Below are 16,573 nucleotides of genomic sequence, written 5' to 3' on the forward strand. Positions count from 1 at the left end.
TTCGTTAGTGTTTTCAAGTCCAAATAATATTGCATTATTTATTTTTTGTCCTCTCTCCATTGCATCTCTGATTAGTTGATTAGTAGTTATTTGTTGTTTAGGTTGTGTTATATTAATTTGTTGTCTAGGTTGAGTTGTAGGTTCTGTATTTAGGTTGTGTATTTTGTGATGATAGATGAGTTTGGGAGAGATTTAGATCATTTGAGTTTTCATTTTTTAGTGTTCAAATTTGTTTTATCAAGTTTGTGAAACTTTGTTCAATAACTGATAAAAAATTTTTTTCTAAGTTTTGTTCAATATTTTGTATTCTTTTTTCTAGGTTTTGTTCAATAGCTTGTAATCTTTTATCTAAGTTTTGTTCAATAGTTGTTAATCTTGTTTCTAAGATTTTATCAGTGTTGGATTTTCTGGCTGGCATAATAATAATCTTTCTTATTCCTTTGTTTTATTTCACACTCTTTCCAATTTTAGTAATGATTAAGTATCTGTCTCTTAATCAATTATCTTTAATTTTATATATCTCTCTTTAACTTTAAATGGTAATCAATTTGGCAGTTGCTATGGTAATGGGGAGTCACTATGGTAATAGTGAGATTTGGCGGGAAATTTAAAATGGTGAGAAAAGGTGGTTGAAGAAGCTTCTTTAAAGGTGGCTGTAATGGCGGGAGATTCAAAAAGTCAATAGAGGCCGGGAGACTGGAGTCTCCTAGGAACTCACCAGTGGTCCTGCAGCAGTCCTGTCGATTGGGGGATAGGTTGTTTAGAGTTGATGCAAATGTTGCTGGGCTTATATCTCCTTGGTGAGGAATTTAAAGTTAGAAGCGGTGAGGGAGGGCGATGATGGAGGGCGGTGATGGCAGCGGCGCGACTCACGGTAGCGGCAGCGGCAGCGGCAGTTCCGAGTTTGGTGTGGTGGCTCCAGCGGCGGCGGGTGTCTCCAGCCGCCTTTAATTGGCAGCTCACACAAGCGGTAGCAGCAGTCTCGGGTCTGGCGGTGGCTTCGGCGGCACAAGCAGCAGCGGCAGTCTCGGGGCTGGCGGCGGCTCCGGCGGCACAAGCGGCAGCGGCAGTCTCGGGGTGGCGGCGGCTCTGGCGGCACAAGCGGCAGCGGCAGTCTCAGGGCTGGCAGCGGCTCCGGCGGCACAAGCGGCAGCGGCAGTCTCGGGGCTGGCGGCAGCTCCGGCGGCAGCAGGCGTCTCCAGCCGCCTTCAATTGGCGGCCTGTGGCAGCGGCAGCCCCGGCTCCGGTGGTCTCGCCCGCCTCGACTCTTCGCCCACCGTCTCAGTCCTCAGCAGCCTGGAAGAACCTCGGCAGCCTCAATCCACAGCAGCCTGGAAAAACCTTCGACTCTAGAGAATCGCCAGCAAAGAATCTTCAGGGAAACTGCTCTCCTCAAGAACTCAAAAGAGCCCCTTTACAGAGAGCATTTCTCCGGTGCATCTTTCCTGGTCGCCATCTTCTTTCTTCCAATCTGGCATTACATCACCAGTGCTTCATTCATCCCATGTTGTGGCAGCCAATGAAGTGAGGCGAGGTCACACACTCTGGGCCCACCGTATGCTTAACTCATAACTTATTGGCCACACCCACGAAATCATCTGACTACCAAGCCACACCCACCAATTAAGCCATGCCAACAGAACCGGTAGGGAAAATTTTTAGATTTCACCCCTGGATTTATCTTAACAAGAACAATATGATATCCTGACGTTTGCATTGACAAAAGAAACCTGAGGTAGATAGGAACTGATTCTGGTACATCCAGTGGTGAAATGTTAACGGTTCGCGTCAGTTCGGGCAAACCGGCAGTGATAAAAATTAAAAAAACCCTACTGGTTCTTTCAGACTGGTATTTCTGACGATCAGCTGTGCCGCATGATTTAAAATCACTAGAAAGCAGGAAATCCTGCTTTCTAGTGAATCTAAATCGCATGGCACAGCTGTTCCCCCCCCCACTGTTCTACTTACATTCCCAAGCCTCTTTTTTCTGTGGGAAGTGTGCGTTTGGCATGTATTGTGCATGCGTACACATAGCATGCATTTGGTACACACTGCACATGTGCACACAGTGTGCGAACTGGTGGCAAACTGGTTCAGATTTCACCACTTGGTACATCGTCTGTTCAGTCTGGGGCTTTTCAAAAATATTTCCTCCACATAGAGGTGTATAATCATATAATGCAGGTATTTGCAGCCATTAATAGCTGATGAATTATTTCAGGATAATTCTTTATCAGAAAGTGAATATGCATTGATCTAAATCTTTTCAATAAATCTCAAATTAAAACTTTGCAGCTGATTCCAGGAGTTTATACACTGCCCATGTTCAGTGAAGTACAGTGCCCACAACCAATCACTGGGTATCATGTAGACACAAGTTGATATCATTCCCCCCATTTGAATTATTTGAACATTAAAGAATTTCTATTGCCGCTCTATTAATTTGGGGGGGACACCTGTTATATTATTTATTTACTTATTTAATTAGGTATAGACACTGTCAAACTCCAAGCTGACTTTGAGGAGGACACCTAAATGCCAATGTTCAAAAGAACTATTTTGTTCTGTTGTTTTTCTGTATTGTTTATTATGAGCCATAGTGGCGCAGTGGTTAGAATGTAGTACTGCAAGCTACTTCTGCTGACTGCCAGCTTACTGCAGTTCAGCAGTTTGATTCTCACCAGCTCAAGGTTTACTCAGCCAGCCATCCTTCTAAAGTCAGTAAAATTACAACCCAGATTGTTGGGGGCAATATGCTGACTCTGTAAACACCTTAGAGAAGGCCGTAAAGTACTGTGAAGCGGTATATAAGACTAAGTGCTATTGTTTAGTGCTATTATGGTTGGTCATACAGATGTTTAGGCATTTCTATCCACCTACTTCCCAAGGACCCTGGAATAGGCAGATGTTGTTAATGGTGTTGAAGAAATCGTCACAAGATGTAGGTTATTTCTTGTAAAGCTTCCCTCTGAAATTGATAAATGGTGATTTTCTCAACACGGAAAGTATTCAAGCATTAAATGGGCCTCTTATTATTTATATTATTTTATTTATGAGCTATTATTATTATTATTATTATTCCGCCGCGGGCTTAAAACACATTTATTTAATTGTGCAGGGCTGAGCTAAATTTTAAATTTTAAATTACTGGTTTTTAAATTGGCTTTTATTTTATATTTTTAATTTTAAATTAATAGGCGTTTAGAATAAGTTTTTTAACTGTTTTTATATTTCTTACATTGTATTTATGTGTTTTAAATGCCTGTACACCGCCCTGAGTCCTTCGGGAGATAGGGCGGTATATAAATTTGATAAATAAATAAATAAATAAATAAAATGTGAAGGGTGGCTCAGGGGCTAAGATAGCTGAACTTGTCGATCAAAAGGTTGGCAGTTCGGCGATTTGACTCCCTAGTGCTACCGTGTAACGGGGTGAGCTAACGCTACTAGTCTCAGCTTCTGCCAACCTAGCAGTTTCGAAAGCACATAAAAATGCAAGTTGTCGTGTCCCACCCCCCACTCCAATGAACGAGTCAAGGAAGTCCGTAGCAAACTTGGCAACGAAGCCTCTGCAGCTTGCCAAGTTCCTTCGAGGTTTATCAGGGCAGGCAGGAGTCCAAGTTGTGACTTCAGCAATAGGGTCCGATATCAGAAACTCGATAAGACTTTGCTTGACTCAAGGTTTGAATGCCAAAAGCAGGTCCTTCATATAGATTGTGGGGTGTGGCTCCATGACTCAGCATTTATCCAGACCTGCCCCTCCCTTCCTTCTGCTGGCGTCGCCTCTCAGATCTCTGGAAGCAAGGATCCTCCCACTTTGAATTGTCTTCAGCTGGATCTGCTGTCTGGGAAAGGGAGGGGTCAGAAGGAGTAGGCCCGAGCAATTCCAATACCTGGTTGGCTTCCTGCTCTGACGGCTGAGCCAAAGGAACACACGCTGTATGAGTGAGGTTTATCGGGCTTGTCCTCCCACTCTTGGAATCCTCTCCGGGTATGGGGCCAGGGGCTGGAGGCATGACAGGCTGTTCATCTTCATTATCAGACTCGGAGTCTGATGACAGGCCCGGTTGGAGAGGGGAGGGGCCCGGCTGAGGAGAGGAGGGAGGATGAGTCACAACACAAGTAGAAAAAATAGGGACCACCTTGGTGGGAAGGTAACAGCGTTCCGTGCACCTTTGGTGTTGAGTCATGCTGGCCACATGACCACAGAGACGTCTTCGTACAGCGCTGGCTCTTCGGCTTTGAAACGGAGATGAGCACCACCCCCTAGAGTCGGCAACGACTAGCACGTATGTGCGAGGGGAACCTTTACCTTTACCTATTATTATGTGTGGGTAATGTACAGTCAGAATCACAGTCTAAGACTGGTGGAAATTGTAACAGTTAAATCCAAACCAAGAACCTAAGAATTATCAAGATAGCATCTAAGAATATAGGCAGCTACAAGCAGGATTTTCTTTTTTTGAAAAATTATCATTAGAACCAAATACATTAGCCAGATTTTTAACACATAGCAAGCTAGGTGTCGTGGCATGTAATATTTGGCCATTATAATTGGAGCAGGCTAAGTTTGGAGAATGGAAGACTTTATCCATGTTTTTGAAGAAAATATCAGCTAACATCAGCAAAGAGAAAAAATAAAGCAAAGGTAGAAAATCCTGATATTATGGTTCTAAAACTAGCATTTTCTAGCTGTGTTGGAACTGCAGCTTCTGAAATTACAAGCCTAAAGCTAAAAACTCTGGGAATTACAGTGTACCCTACCATATATTGTCAGTGCCAAGGTGGAAGATATTCTTCTATATTATAAGCACTGTTCAGCAAAAATAAACCTTTTAACATGCCATTGTTGTTGTCTTACGAAAAGACATTTAGTGTCATGTTGAACTTTGCATTTGAAATCACTTGGATTTAAAGTGCCCAACTTTGGATATATTATGTCTGTTTTCTTAAGGATGAATTAATCTTGTGTTATCAATATTCTGTTTACATGGAACCATAGGAAACAGTTATGTGCTGGTTTTAATCTGCTAATTAACCAATTAACTTTCTAATTTAAGAATTCTCAAATGATTTTATATGGAGTCAAAATAACAGGTGTAAGTGACGAAGATACATAGATTTTCATAAACTTTGAGTCTGAACATCTGCTTCAGTGAAAAATTCATCTCATTTATGAAGAAAGTAGGGTATAAATCACCTGATAACTGTCAGAAATGTCCTCAAAGTATTGTCTAGGCATGTTCCAAACTAAAGTTAATGGGACTTGCATCTGCACACACTTCTGAAAATTAAGGGGTGTGATTGTTCTGACCATTAAATACTTTAATGTTTTGTGCAATTTCAGTTGCTGCTAATCATAAATTTGCAGATCACACATAGATTTTCTGACAGGGTTGCAATGCATGCAGTGATGCTTTTCTGCTTTTCTGCTTGCAATTCTTTTAAAGGCATGTTTTCTTTTAAAGGTGCCAGATGTTATGTTAATTTCCCCATGCAATATAAAGATATTCTGATTTAAACATTCGGTGAAAATAGAAAGTGTATGTTATAGATTATGCTATAAATTTGAAAGAACCTTTACCAGGCTACTTCCCTTCATAGGACAATCCACAAGAATGTTAATACTTCCTAGTGATAATTGTATCAGTCTTGATGGGGGTGGAAACAATAATAATAAAAAACAAATAATTAAAAAAGCAACATACCATACAGGTAAATGGTATGTGGTAATGCCCTTGGGAAACTACGCAACGAGATGCTGCCTAGAGAACATTCAGATAATAGGGAACATGGCCACAGCTACATAGTGGGTGGAGCAAGAGTGTCAGGAAGGGCCCCCCTCCCCAAGTTCTTGGGCTGTAAACATCATGGTGGAAGAATTGTAGTGTCAGATTTCCAAGATTCTGTTAATGTAGCTTTACAATAAAGTAGAATTAGCTTATCTGGCCTTGAGTCCTGTCTGATCTACCTGATAAGGCTGACAGTTTGTTTCTACAGCCACTGTTTGAGCTACAGTTGTTGTTGCACCTGAACTTACTGTTCTGGAATGAAAATAACTAATACAAGGACAGGCACTGCCTCCACATAGATTTCAGCCAGATAATTTGTTGTAGCGGTCTTGAACAAAGGACTTCATTGTTTCTTTAAAAATATAACTTTTACACGGGTGATGGAAAGCCTCGTGTTGGGTTACAAATGCCTTCATCACTCAGCCTTCATTATTCAGTTGAGTTTGGTTCTGGAAGCCAAGGACATGGAAAGAACAAAGATTCTCCTTTCCTGATTCATTTCACAGTGGAAAATCTTTAATTGGCGCATACTGAGTCCATGGAAGAATCAGTGTTAGCTCAGTGGTGCAAGTAGCCCATGTAATTCCTTCACTTAGGACTGGAGATGATTCATTAAAAATTAGTCTCCAGTAGATCAACTTCATGGCTACTAGCCTCATTTCCAATTTATATTTTACAATGCACCAATAGATACTTAGAGGAATGTACATATTGGCTTTATTGATTGACGTTTAGTATAGATTAAGAATCAGAAGAATCAGAAGTTCCATTTGTTAAGTTTTTCAGAAAACAAGTCTCTTAAATTTATGGACATAAAAAAATTCACAGGGTTGTTGTTATGACAAAATAGGAAACAGAACAAATATTAAGTATGTTGGTTGGTTGTTTTATTTATAAAAAATAAAGGGATTAAAACCTAAAAATAGTTATAAGCAGTATATAAGCATTTGAACTAGCTTGACAAGGGCAGAATCAAATGTACAGATGATTGTAGCAATACTATAGTAATGTTATATGTTTTGATCAAGAAAGCATTAACATAGGCAATTTTGCAAACTGTTTTGAAAGATGTAATACATAATTAAAATGTGATATATCCAGGGGTGAAATTCAGCAGGTTCTGACAGGTTCTGGAGAACTGGTAACAGAAATTTTGAGCTGTTCGGAGAACCAGTAATGGAATTTTTGAGTAATTCAGAGAACCGGCAAATACCACCTCTGGCTGGCCCCAGAGTAGTGGAGTGGGAATGGAGATTTTGCTCTATCCTTCCCCCAGAAGTGGGGAGGGAATGGGGATTTTGCAGTATCCTTCCCCTGGAGTGGGTTGGGAATGGAGATTTTGCAGTATCTTCCCCCTGAAGTGGCGTGCGAATGAAGATTTTGCAGTATCCTTCAGGGGTGGATTCTACTTACCTTTACTTCACAACGGAATCGCTACAATAGCACTGAAAAAAGTGACGTGATCATTTTTCACACTTAAAACCATTGCAGCATCACCATGTGTCATGTGATTTACATTTAGATACTTGGCAGCTGGTTTATATTTATGACGGTTGTAGTTTCCCGGAGTAATGTGATCACCTTTTGCAACCTAATGACAAACAATGTCAGTGGGGAAGCCAAATTCACTTAACAATCGTGTTACTGCAGTGAGTCACTTAACTTAATATGGCATGCAAAATTGTAAAATAGAGCAAAATTCACTTAACAAATTTCTCACTTAGAAACATGAATTTTGGGCTCAATTGTCATCATAACTCAAGGATTACCTGTAAAGAGATAAAAATAGATCCTAGTTCTTGATGAATGCAACTGGAAAAGACCAGTATGATGGACTTCCTTTCTACTGTTTTTTGAAGCTTTGCTTCTTAAGAAACTTATGTATCCTTGTGGCTGAGGACAAAGTGGAAGGTGACAAAAATCTGAGTCTCAGATGAAGCTTTTCTCCCCTGTTTCATTCTTAACTGGAGGCTGCATGTTAGATTGCTAGCAATATTAGAATATACCAAGATAAATCTATGTTTTGACATGTAACAGCTCAGAATCTCGGTAACTGCTTATTGCAGGCAGCATAGTTTAAGGCATTTTGCATAACATTTGCTTTCTAGAAACAAATAGGCATATAATTACTCTGTAATCGTATAGTAATTAGTGTCTACCATGCCTATATTGCATAATTATATGCCCCGCAAATTATATGGAAATTATGCTTGGATTTTGTTTGCATTTCTGCACACACTGTTGTAGACAAAAACTTGGAATTTAATGTATAATTATGACTGTAGTGATGTTAAAATCTAATAGGATGCTACAACTATTTTTTGCCAATTACATTTTTGGGGGTTTTTTTAATTTTGTTTTGTTTCGTTTTTTGCTGAGATTTAGAAATTGGTCCTCAAAAATCTGTGACTGAATCAAATAATTCCTGAAGTTGTGGCCCAAGCATCATAACTGATTGTAGTCACCCCAAACAGCGAGATATATAAATTTGGTATATAAACAATGGTATATAAATTTGAAAGCAAATAACTAAACAAGCAAATGAACGAACAAACTATGTCTTTATATATTTTTTCTCAATATTGCCTCATATTTTCTGCAATAATCATGAGTTTCTCGAGTTAAGTATCAACTTGCTGCAATAATCTTTTCGTCTACTTTTTTCTTTCTCTAAATGCAGCGGAGCCTGTCATTTCAAAAGGGAACAACTGTCTGGATGCTGCAAAAGCCTGTAACTTGAATGATACCTGCAAGAAATATCGATCGGCGTACATAACACCCTGTACCTACAGTGTGTCTAATGAAATCTGCAACAAGCGGAAATGTCACAAGGCCCTAAGGCAGTTTTTTGACAAAGTTCCCCCCAAGCATAGTTATGGAATGCTCTTCTGTTCCTGCCGAGATATTGCATGTACAGAAAGAAGACGACAGACTATTGTTCCTGCGTGTTCTTATGAGGACAGAGAGAAACCAAACTGCCTGAATTTACAAGATACTTGCAAGACGAATTACATCTGCAGGTAAGATAACACATGACACTTGGGTGATTAATGAGGTGGTGCAAGGAACTGCTGAAATTGCTAGAGCTAGGAAACAGTATTTTCATCAGGGAACAGGGCAATCAGGAAGGAAAACTTGTATTCTTTAACAGAATAATAAAAACATCTAGTTACACTTGCATATCACTGAAATATCTATTATCCCTGGAAACTGTGTGTGTGTGTTTGTATGCACACACAAATGGTAATCCTCTAGCAAGAAAGAAAATGAAGTAGTCTAACCTTTCTAAACAATTCTACAATTCTAACTGTTCTTGGCATCTAAATGAACAACTTTTAAGTAAGAAATATTTGATGAGATGAAAAAATAATAAAGTAATAGTAGTTGGTATAAGTATAATTAGTTTTCCTAAACAAATTGTGATTGGTTCACAGCTTTTCATAGGTTCTGCTATTTAAAGGAAGAAGAGGGAAGGGATTGAATAGACTGAAATGGTAAAAAAGACAATTTCCAAGAGATGATACACGTGACTTGTTATCAGTGAACAAAAAAAAAAAATAACACCAAAGAAATCTTGGTATTTTAGGAGAGAGATGAAATACTATTTAAAAAAAACAAACCAAGTAATGGGATCAGTCCAACTGCAGAACATTAACTTCAAAAAGATACAATTTTCTTTAAAACCTAGACATAAACTATAAATGCAAAAATCCATTTCCTACCGGTACGTAATTTTTATGTTGCAATATGCAGATTTTATAGCTTTATTTATTCATTCAATTTTTAAGACAACTCAGTTTGGATGGTTCACCAAAACATCAACAAGTTAAAACATCAGCATAAGCATGACATCAGTTGTTGTTTTTTTAAAACTACTTTGGGAACATTGGGGAAAGTTTGTAATTTGGAAATTCAATTCAATTACATAGAATTAAGTTGAAGCATTAAATAAATACGATAAATAAATAACCTTTTGTGAATTTTTTGGACTTCTAATAAAGAGGCCATTTCCTCATAAGTAATTTATAATGCCAAGCACTCATCATAATTTTAAAAAGGTCATAACACAACTATGGTCATATTATGATATAATGGCCATTATCCCTGATTTTCACACATTTATTATTTAAATCATTTGAGGGCTCTGCATTTCTTTTATCGATAGTTCTTCTGATTACTACAGCCGTGAAGTGATATTTCCAATTGCATGCTTCCTAGCTGTGTAGCTATTTTCATGAAACTGACAACTAGAATATTGGTCAGTTCTGTCATTGTTGAAAATAGGAAATCAAATGGTTAACCAAGATTGCCTCCTCTCTAAAACATGTATTTCTTTTCAAGTGCCATCATTACTCCACCTGCTATCTTCATTCATTTGGACATCCAACTTTCTAAATGCTATTTCATTTTGTCACTTTCCCTCATCTTTCTTGACTTTATGCCTTGCGTTCTCCATCATTGCACTTTCCAGTTCCTTGGTAAAAAAAACAAACCCAATAACATTATTGCTATTTTTTGAAAGCAGGAGCAATATGAAAATGGATTTTTGTGCAGATTACCTATTACAGCTCTCTTTTCATTGTAGCTTCTGCTTGTAGGTTTTACCTTAGACAGTCTGGCTGTTCAGTAATTGTTTCACAGCTAGGTCACCTTTGCATGTTCATCCCTTGTTTGCTGTAATAAATAATGACTTGCATGTGCAAGTCATTATTTAATATTGATTTATTTATATTGCAATAGTATTGCTTTATTATTTAATAAAATAAGTTATATTGAAATGGCTGATTACTAGACTTATAATGCTAACATTTTGCAGGGAGACATTTTTGGACATAGACTGATAAGTTCCACTCTTAATGGTTAAACAATTACCAGATCAAAGTGTTTATTTTCTATGCTTTGTTGTTTTTGTGTTGAGTCAGTGTTGAATTTTTGCAGCTGCTGTTACTATGTCTCTTAATTTTACTGGTAATTTGGGTTATTCTGTCTGTTTTAAGAGCTGTTTGAAGCCACTGGAATCATTACTCTTTCTTGTCCTTTCTATCTTTATTTCCTGCTTTCTTAATAATCAAAATTAAACCTGTACATAAAGAGTACTTTTCAAAAACAGTATTCTGCAGTGAATACCTTGCAGTCCCATATTTGAATTTTTGTAGTGTCCCTGGAGTTGGCACACAATGTGAAAACTCTTTGTTAGCTTGAATTTTGGAAGCTATATTTTAAATAGGGAGAGTATTAGTTTTCAGAAATATGGAAAAATGATAAGTGAATATATTGTAGAAGCAACATTATTTTGCTTATTCACTTCACAGCTCTTAGCCTAGGTCATTTTCTCAGCTTCTGCCATTTCCTATCCATCAACTCTGATGTGAAGAGCTTCATTGCAGATTTTATTTCTAATTATATTTCTATGATTAAATTATTCTATTGATAGGAATATAATATCACCTATTTTCAGTCATATCATGTCTTCTCTTATTTTGAGAAACTGATAATCAGTGCTGCTTATTGACACTGGGAATAAGCTTAATCTTGACCTTATAGGTAGAGAAAATTCCATTAGTCTCGTTTAATGACGCAGAGACAATTTATTATGTGGTTCCTAAAAGCCTTTCAAGAACACCGATGACTAGGAAGAAAGTCAAGGTAGTCAATTTAGCAAGCGTGTGAACATTGTTTGCCCATTTCAACATTGCATGAATATAAATTTGCTGGATTTACTCTACTGAAAATACTGCATTTTTAACTAGAATTAGATGGGCTTGAATATAAAAATGGTTTCTTCTTGTTCTTGTTTTGAAGCATGCACATTCAATTGAAAAGCATTATACAGATAGTCCTCGACTTCCAACAGTTCATTTAGTGACAGCACTGAAAAAAACTGATTTATGACGTTTTTCATACTTATGAAATGTTGCAGTATTCCCATGGTCACATGATCAGAATTTGGATGCTTGGTAATTGGCTCACGACGATTGCAATGATCTCCTTGTGTGACTGTCTGACAAACAAAGCCAGATTCACTTAACAACCAGATTACTAATTTAACAACTGCAATGATTCACTAAACAACTGTGGCAAGAAAAGTTGTAAAATGGTGCAAGACTCACTTAACAAATGTATCATTTAACAACATAAATTTTGGGCTCAATTGTGGTCATAAGCTGAAGACTTATCTGTATTTTTTGATACCATCGACCATGGTATCTTGCTGCGCCGGTTGGGGGGATTGGGAGTGGGAGGCACCGTGTATCGGTGGTTCTCCTCCTATCTCTCTGACCGGTCGCAGACGGTGTTGACAGGGGGGCAGAGGTCGACCGCGAGGTGCCTCACTTGTGGGGTGCCGCAGGGGTCGATCCTCTCGCCCCTTCTGTTCAACATCTATATGAAGCCGTTGGGTGAGATCATCAGTGGCTTTGGGGTGAGATACCAGCTGTACATTGATGACACCCAGCTGTACTTTTCCACGCCAGGCCACCCCAGTGAAGTTGTTGAAGTGCTGTCCCGGTGTTTGGATGCCATACGGATCTCGATGGGGAGAAACAGGCTCAAGCTTAATCCCTCCAAGACGGAGTGGCTGTGGATGCCGGCACCCCGATTCAGTCAGCTGCAGCCGCGGCTGACTGTTGGAGGCGAGTTATTGGCCCCAAAGGATAGGGTGCGCAACTTAGGTGTCCTCCTGGATGAACGGCTGTCGTTTGAAGATCATTTGACGGCCGTCTCCAGGAGGGCCTTCCACCAGGTTCGCCTGGTTCTGCAGTTGCGCCCCTTCCTTGATCGGGATGCCTTGTGCACAGTCACTCATGCGCTCGTTACCTCTCGCGGATTATTGTAATGCTCTCTACATGGGGCTCCCCTTGAGGTGCACTCGGAGGCTTCAGTTAGTCCAGAATGCAGCTGCGCGGGTAATAGAGGGAGCTACGCGTAGCTCCCATGTAACACCGCTCCTGCGCAGACTGCACTGGCTACCTGTGGCCTTTTGAGTGCACTTTAAGGTTTTGGTTACTACCTTCAAAGCGCTCCATGGCTTAGGGCCTGGGTACTTACGGGACCGCCTGCTGTTACCGCATGCCTCCCACCGACCTGTACGCTCTCACAGAGAGGGACTTCTCAGGGTGCCGTCCGGCAAGCAATGTTGGCTGGCGGCCCCCAGGGGAAGGTCCTTCTCTGTGGGGGCTCCCACACTCTGGAACGGGCTTCCCCCAGGTTTACGCCAAATACCTGACCTTCGGACCTTCCGCCGCGAACTGAAGAAACATCTTTTTATTTGCACGGGGCTGGCTTAAATTTTATCGATTTTAAATTTTATCGATGTTAAATTTTTTAATATTAATTTTAATGGGGTTTTAGTTTTATATATTTTAAAGTTTTTTAGGCCAATTATAAAATAAGTTTTTTAATTTGTATTTTAAATTATATATTGTATTGTCTGTTTTTACTTTTGGCTGTACACCGCCCTGAGTCCTTCGGGAGAAGGGCGGTATAAAAATCGAATAAATAATAATAATAATAATAATAAAATAAAATAATAATTTTCTCCTGGTGCTTCTATTTTTGTAGTGTTTTTTTTTACCGAAATCCTTTTTTGACATTCTTTTGATTTACATTTATCTTTTGTTCAGTGCTCTAGATTGAAAGCATGTATGACATGAATGTCCCAAAGGTGCTTTTTCAAGAGTCAACTTGACTTTCTTGTTTTTCTTTGAAGACGTTTCAAGAAGCGAAACATCTTCAAAGAAAAGTCCAGTTGCCTCTTGAAAAAGCATCTTTGGGACAACCATGACCTGGATGACTGAGAATCTCCATAGGCATGTATAACATGAAATTTTCACATGCAATAAATGTTACAATAAATGAGGAGAGTGGGGCACAGTTGCCTAATAATAATAATAATAATAACAAAATAATAAGAATGATGGGTGGTATAAAAATTTAATAAATAAAATCACAAAATGTTGGTGATTTTGCATATTACTTTTGGGTTTTTTAGAAGAAATTTCAGGAGAAAAGAAAACAGATAATGGAAAGAGAGGCCACCAAGAGTGATGAGATAAGATTAGATGAGACCTGTCCTACATATAGGAAATGTTCATTTGATCTATATTTCATTAATGATAGGAAATATGGTGATTTACTATCTTGCTTATCTAACTTTATTTATATATTGGGACGTTTGCTTGGAATATAATAGACTTATAACAAGTCTTAGAACAAGTTATGAAAAGTTTCATTACTTGGAACAGATAAAGGGACTTTTAAGACAATAGGCTCTGTGTTATTAACCAAAGATCCCCTTTGTAGGCTGCATGTTTAGATAACTCTTTTTCCTTCTTTAATTTATTATTTGAAGACTATTGCCTTTTCTCTTCAGCCACAAGACTCCAACAGCTACTATGGTAACAAATAAATTACAATGCAAAAGCCATGACAAATAAGGAGAAGGAAGCAGAAGATGAAAGAAATAAACAAATTGCACTGAACATGTTATCTAGTTGGGTAATGAAATGGCTACAAGCAAAAAACAAACAAACAAAAAAAACCCAAACTCAGGGAGCATGAAGGATTCCACACAGAATACTCACTGATTGCAGTCCAGTGTAATGGCTTCCCTCAATGACAATTGATAGCGAGAAGAGCCTGATGCTTTTTAGCATAACTTTTGGTGACCTTGTTTTTCTTCATTTGCTCTGCTCAAGTTTATCTGTATTCATTAACTACCTTTGCTGCCTTTCCCCCATCTTCCTCAGAAAGGTTGGGAAAATGCTTCCAGTGTCCCAGTGCTGTGATCTAAAAATGTTAATACATTGCAGGGAATAAATGAAAATAATTATGTCCAATGGCCTCTAGGCACTTCTTTGGACATTGAGAGTTGTGTTTAATTTTGTTTTCTAATTGAAGGAAATAAATCAACCGAAGCGCATGTGTGGTAACTTCTGGGATTCCCCCCATCTTTAGGAAGGATCATTATCTGTATAGATGCTTCACATATTAAAACAATAAATAGAACAATTTACACGGAATACATAAAGCCCATTGCTGAAATCCCAGAGTTCTTTTACTGCTCTCTGTGTACTTCCAGTGTCCATTAAGAGAAAATGGATTGAAAAATGCTGACATGCAAACAGTCTCTTAGCTTATCTTCCTTTAGCCTTTCACTGACATGTTTTCCTTAGAGATCACACAGACACACACTGTAAAAGACTATCTTTTAAAAATTGGGTCACAAAGGAACTACTGCAGGAACAAAAAGCATGGCAGTTGAGTAGTCCTTACGTTCTGTTATTCCTTTGTCATGATATTCCAGATAAATATTGATGTCTACCAATGAGAACAGGAAGCACGATCTTGTCAAATCAAAATCAAAACTCATTTAAGAAATGACATATTATTTGAAAAATAGTGCCAATTGGCTGAAATTTTACAGTCACTAAATTAAAAAATGCAAGAAACACGGTAATATAAATGAGATTCCTTTTTTACAGTTAGTAAAGTTTTTCATCGATTTTGTTCTTAAGCTTTAAACATATTTCATTTCATTTCATTTCATTTATTTGATTTTTATACCGCCCTTCTCCCGAAGGACTCAGGGCGGTGTACAGGCAAATAAAAAACAGATAAGACAATATTTTATAAAATGCGAGATTAAAAAACTTATTATAATTTGCCTAAAAAATTTAAAATATATAGAAATTAAAACCCCGTTTAAAATTAATAATAAAAACTATAAAATCCATAAAATTTAAGCCAGCCCGAATAAAAGATCGTCTTCAGTTCGCGGCGAAAGGTCCAAGGTCAGGTATTTGGCGGAAACCCGGGGAAGTTCGTTCCAGAGTGTGGAGCCCCACAGAAGGACCTTCCTGGGGCCGCCAGCCGACATTGCTTGGCGGACGGCACCCTGAGAAGTCCCTCTGTGAGAGCGTACGGGTCGGTGGGAGGCATATGGTAACAGTAGGCGGTCCCGTAAGTACCCAGGCCCTAAGCCATGGAGCGCTTTAAAGGTCATAACCAAAACCTAAAAGTGCACCCGAAAAGCGACAGGTAGCCAGGGCAGGCTGCGCAGGAGGGGTGTTACATGGGAGGTACGCGACACTCCCTCTATCACCCGCGCAGCTGCATTCTGGACTAGCTGAAGCCTTCGAGTGCACCTCAAGGGGAGCCCCATGTAGAGAGCATTACAATAATCCAAGCGAGAGGTAACGAGTGCGTGAGTGACCGTGCACAAGGCATCCCGATCAAGGAAGGGGCGCAACTGCCGAACCAGGCGGACCTGGTGGAAGGCCCCCCTGGAGACGGCCGTCAAATGGTCTTCAAACGACAGCCGCTCATCCAGGAGGACACCTAAGTTGCGCACCCTATCCTTTGGGGCCAATAACTCGCCTCCAACAGTCAGCTGCAGCTGCAGCTGACTGAATCGAGATGCCGGCATCCACAGCCACTCCGTCTTGGAGGGATTGAGCTTATATTAAACTATATAACAGTCCTGGATGTTCCATTTGATTATATTCTCTTGTTTGACTTGAGTTTATTGCACTTAGGAATGCCTCATGATTGATTATATGTGAAACTAGTTTGTGTGCTGGAAAAAGTAGTGCCATGGTTATATCTTGGCTCCTCTTGTTGGTTTCTTTATTTCACTTTGAATTAGGATGTTGTACTACAACTATGCTATTTTTTGGCCAGATATTATTTATTGTCATTATATAGAAGACTTAATGCCTCTGAAGGCTTCAGATTTATTCACTATGTACTACCTCTTCAATATATAGAAGAGTTTAGGCCTC

General features: G+C 39.1%; 1 protein-coding gene across 1 annotated transcript in view; it reads left to right on the forward strand.

Annotated features, from left to right (window-relative positions):
• Positions 1-16,573, forward strand: part of GFRA1 (GDNF family receptor alpha 1) — a 296,170-nt gene that overhangs the window by 182,182 nt on the left and 97,415 nt on the right. The window contains exon 4 of the mRNA XM_058188128.1: positions 8,473-8,812. Within this exon, the coding sequence (XP_058044111.1) occupies positions 8,473-8,812 (340 nt within the window). The remainder of the gene's footprint in view (positions 1-8,472; positions 8,813-16,573) is intronic.

This window comes from Ahaetulla prasina, chromosome 6 (genome assembly GCF_028640845.1).
Source record: "Ahaetulla prasina isolate Xishuangbanna chromosome 6, ASM2864084v1, whole genome shotgun sequence".
Classification (NCBI taxonomy): Eukaryota; Metazoa; Chordata; class Lepidosauria; order Squamata; family Colubridae; genus Ahaetulla; species Ahaetulla prasina.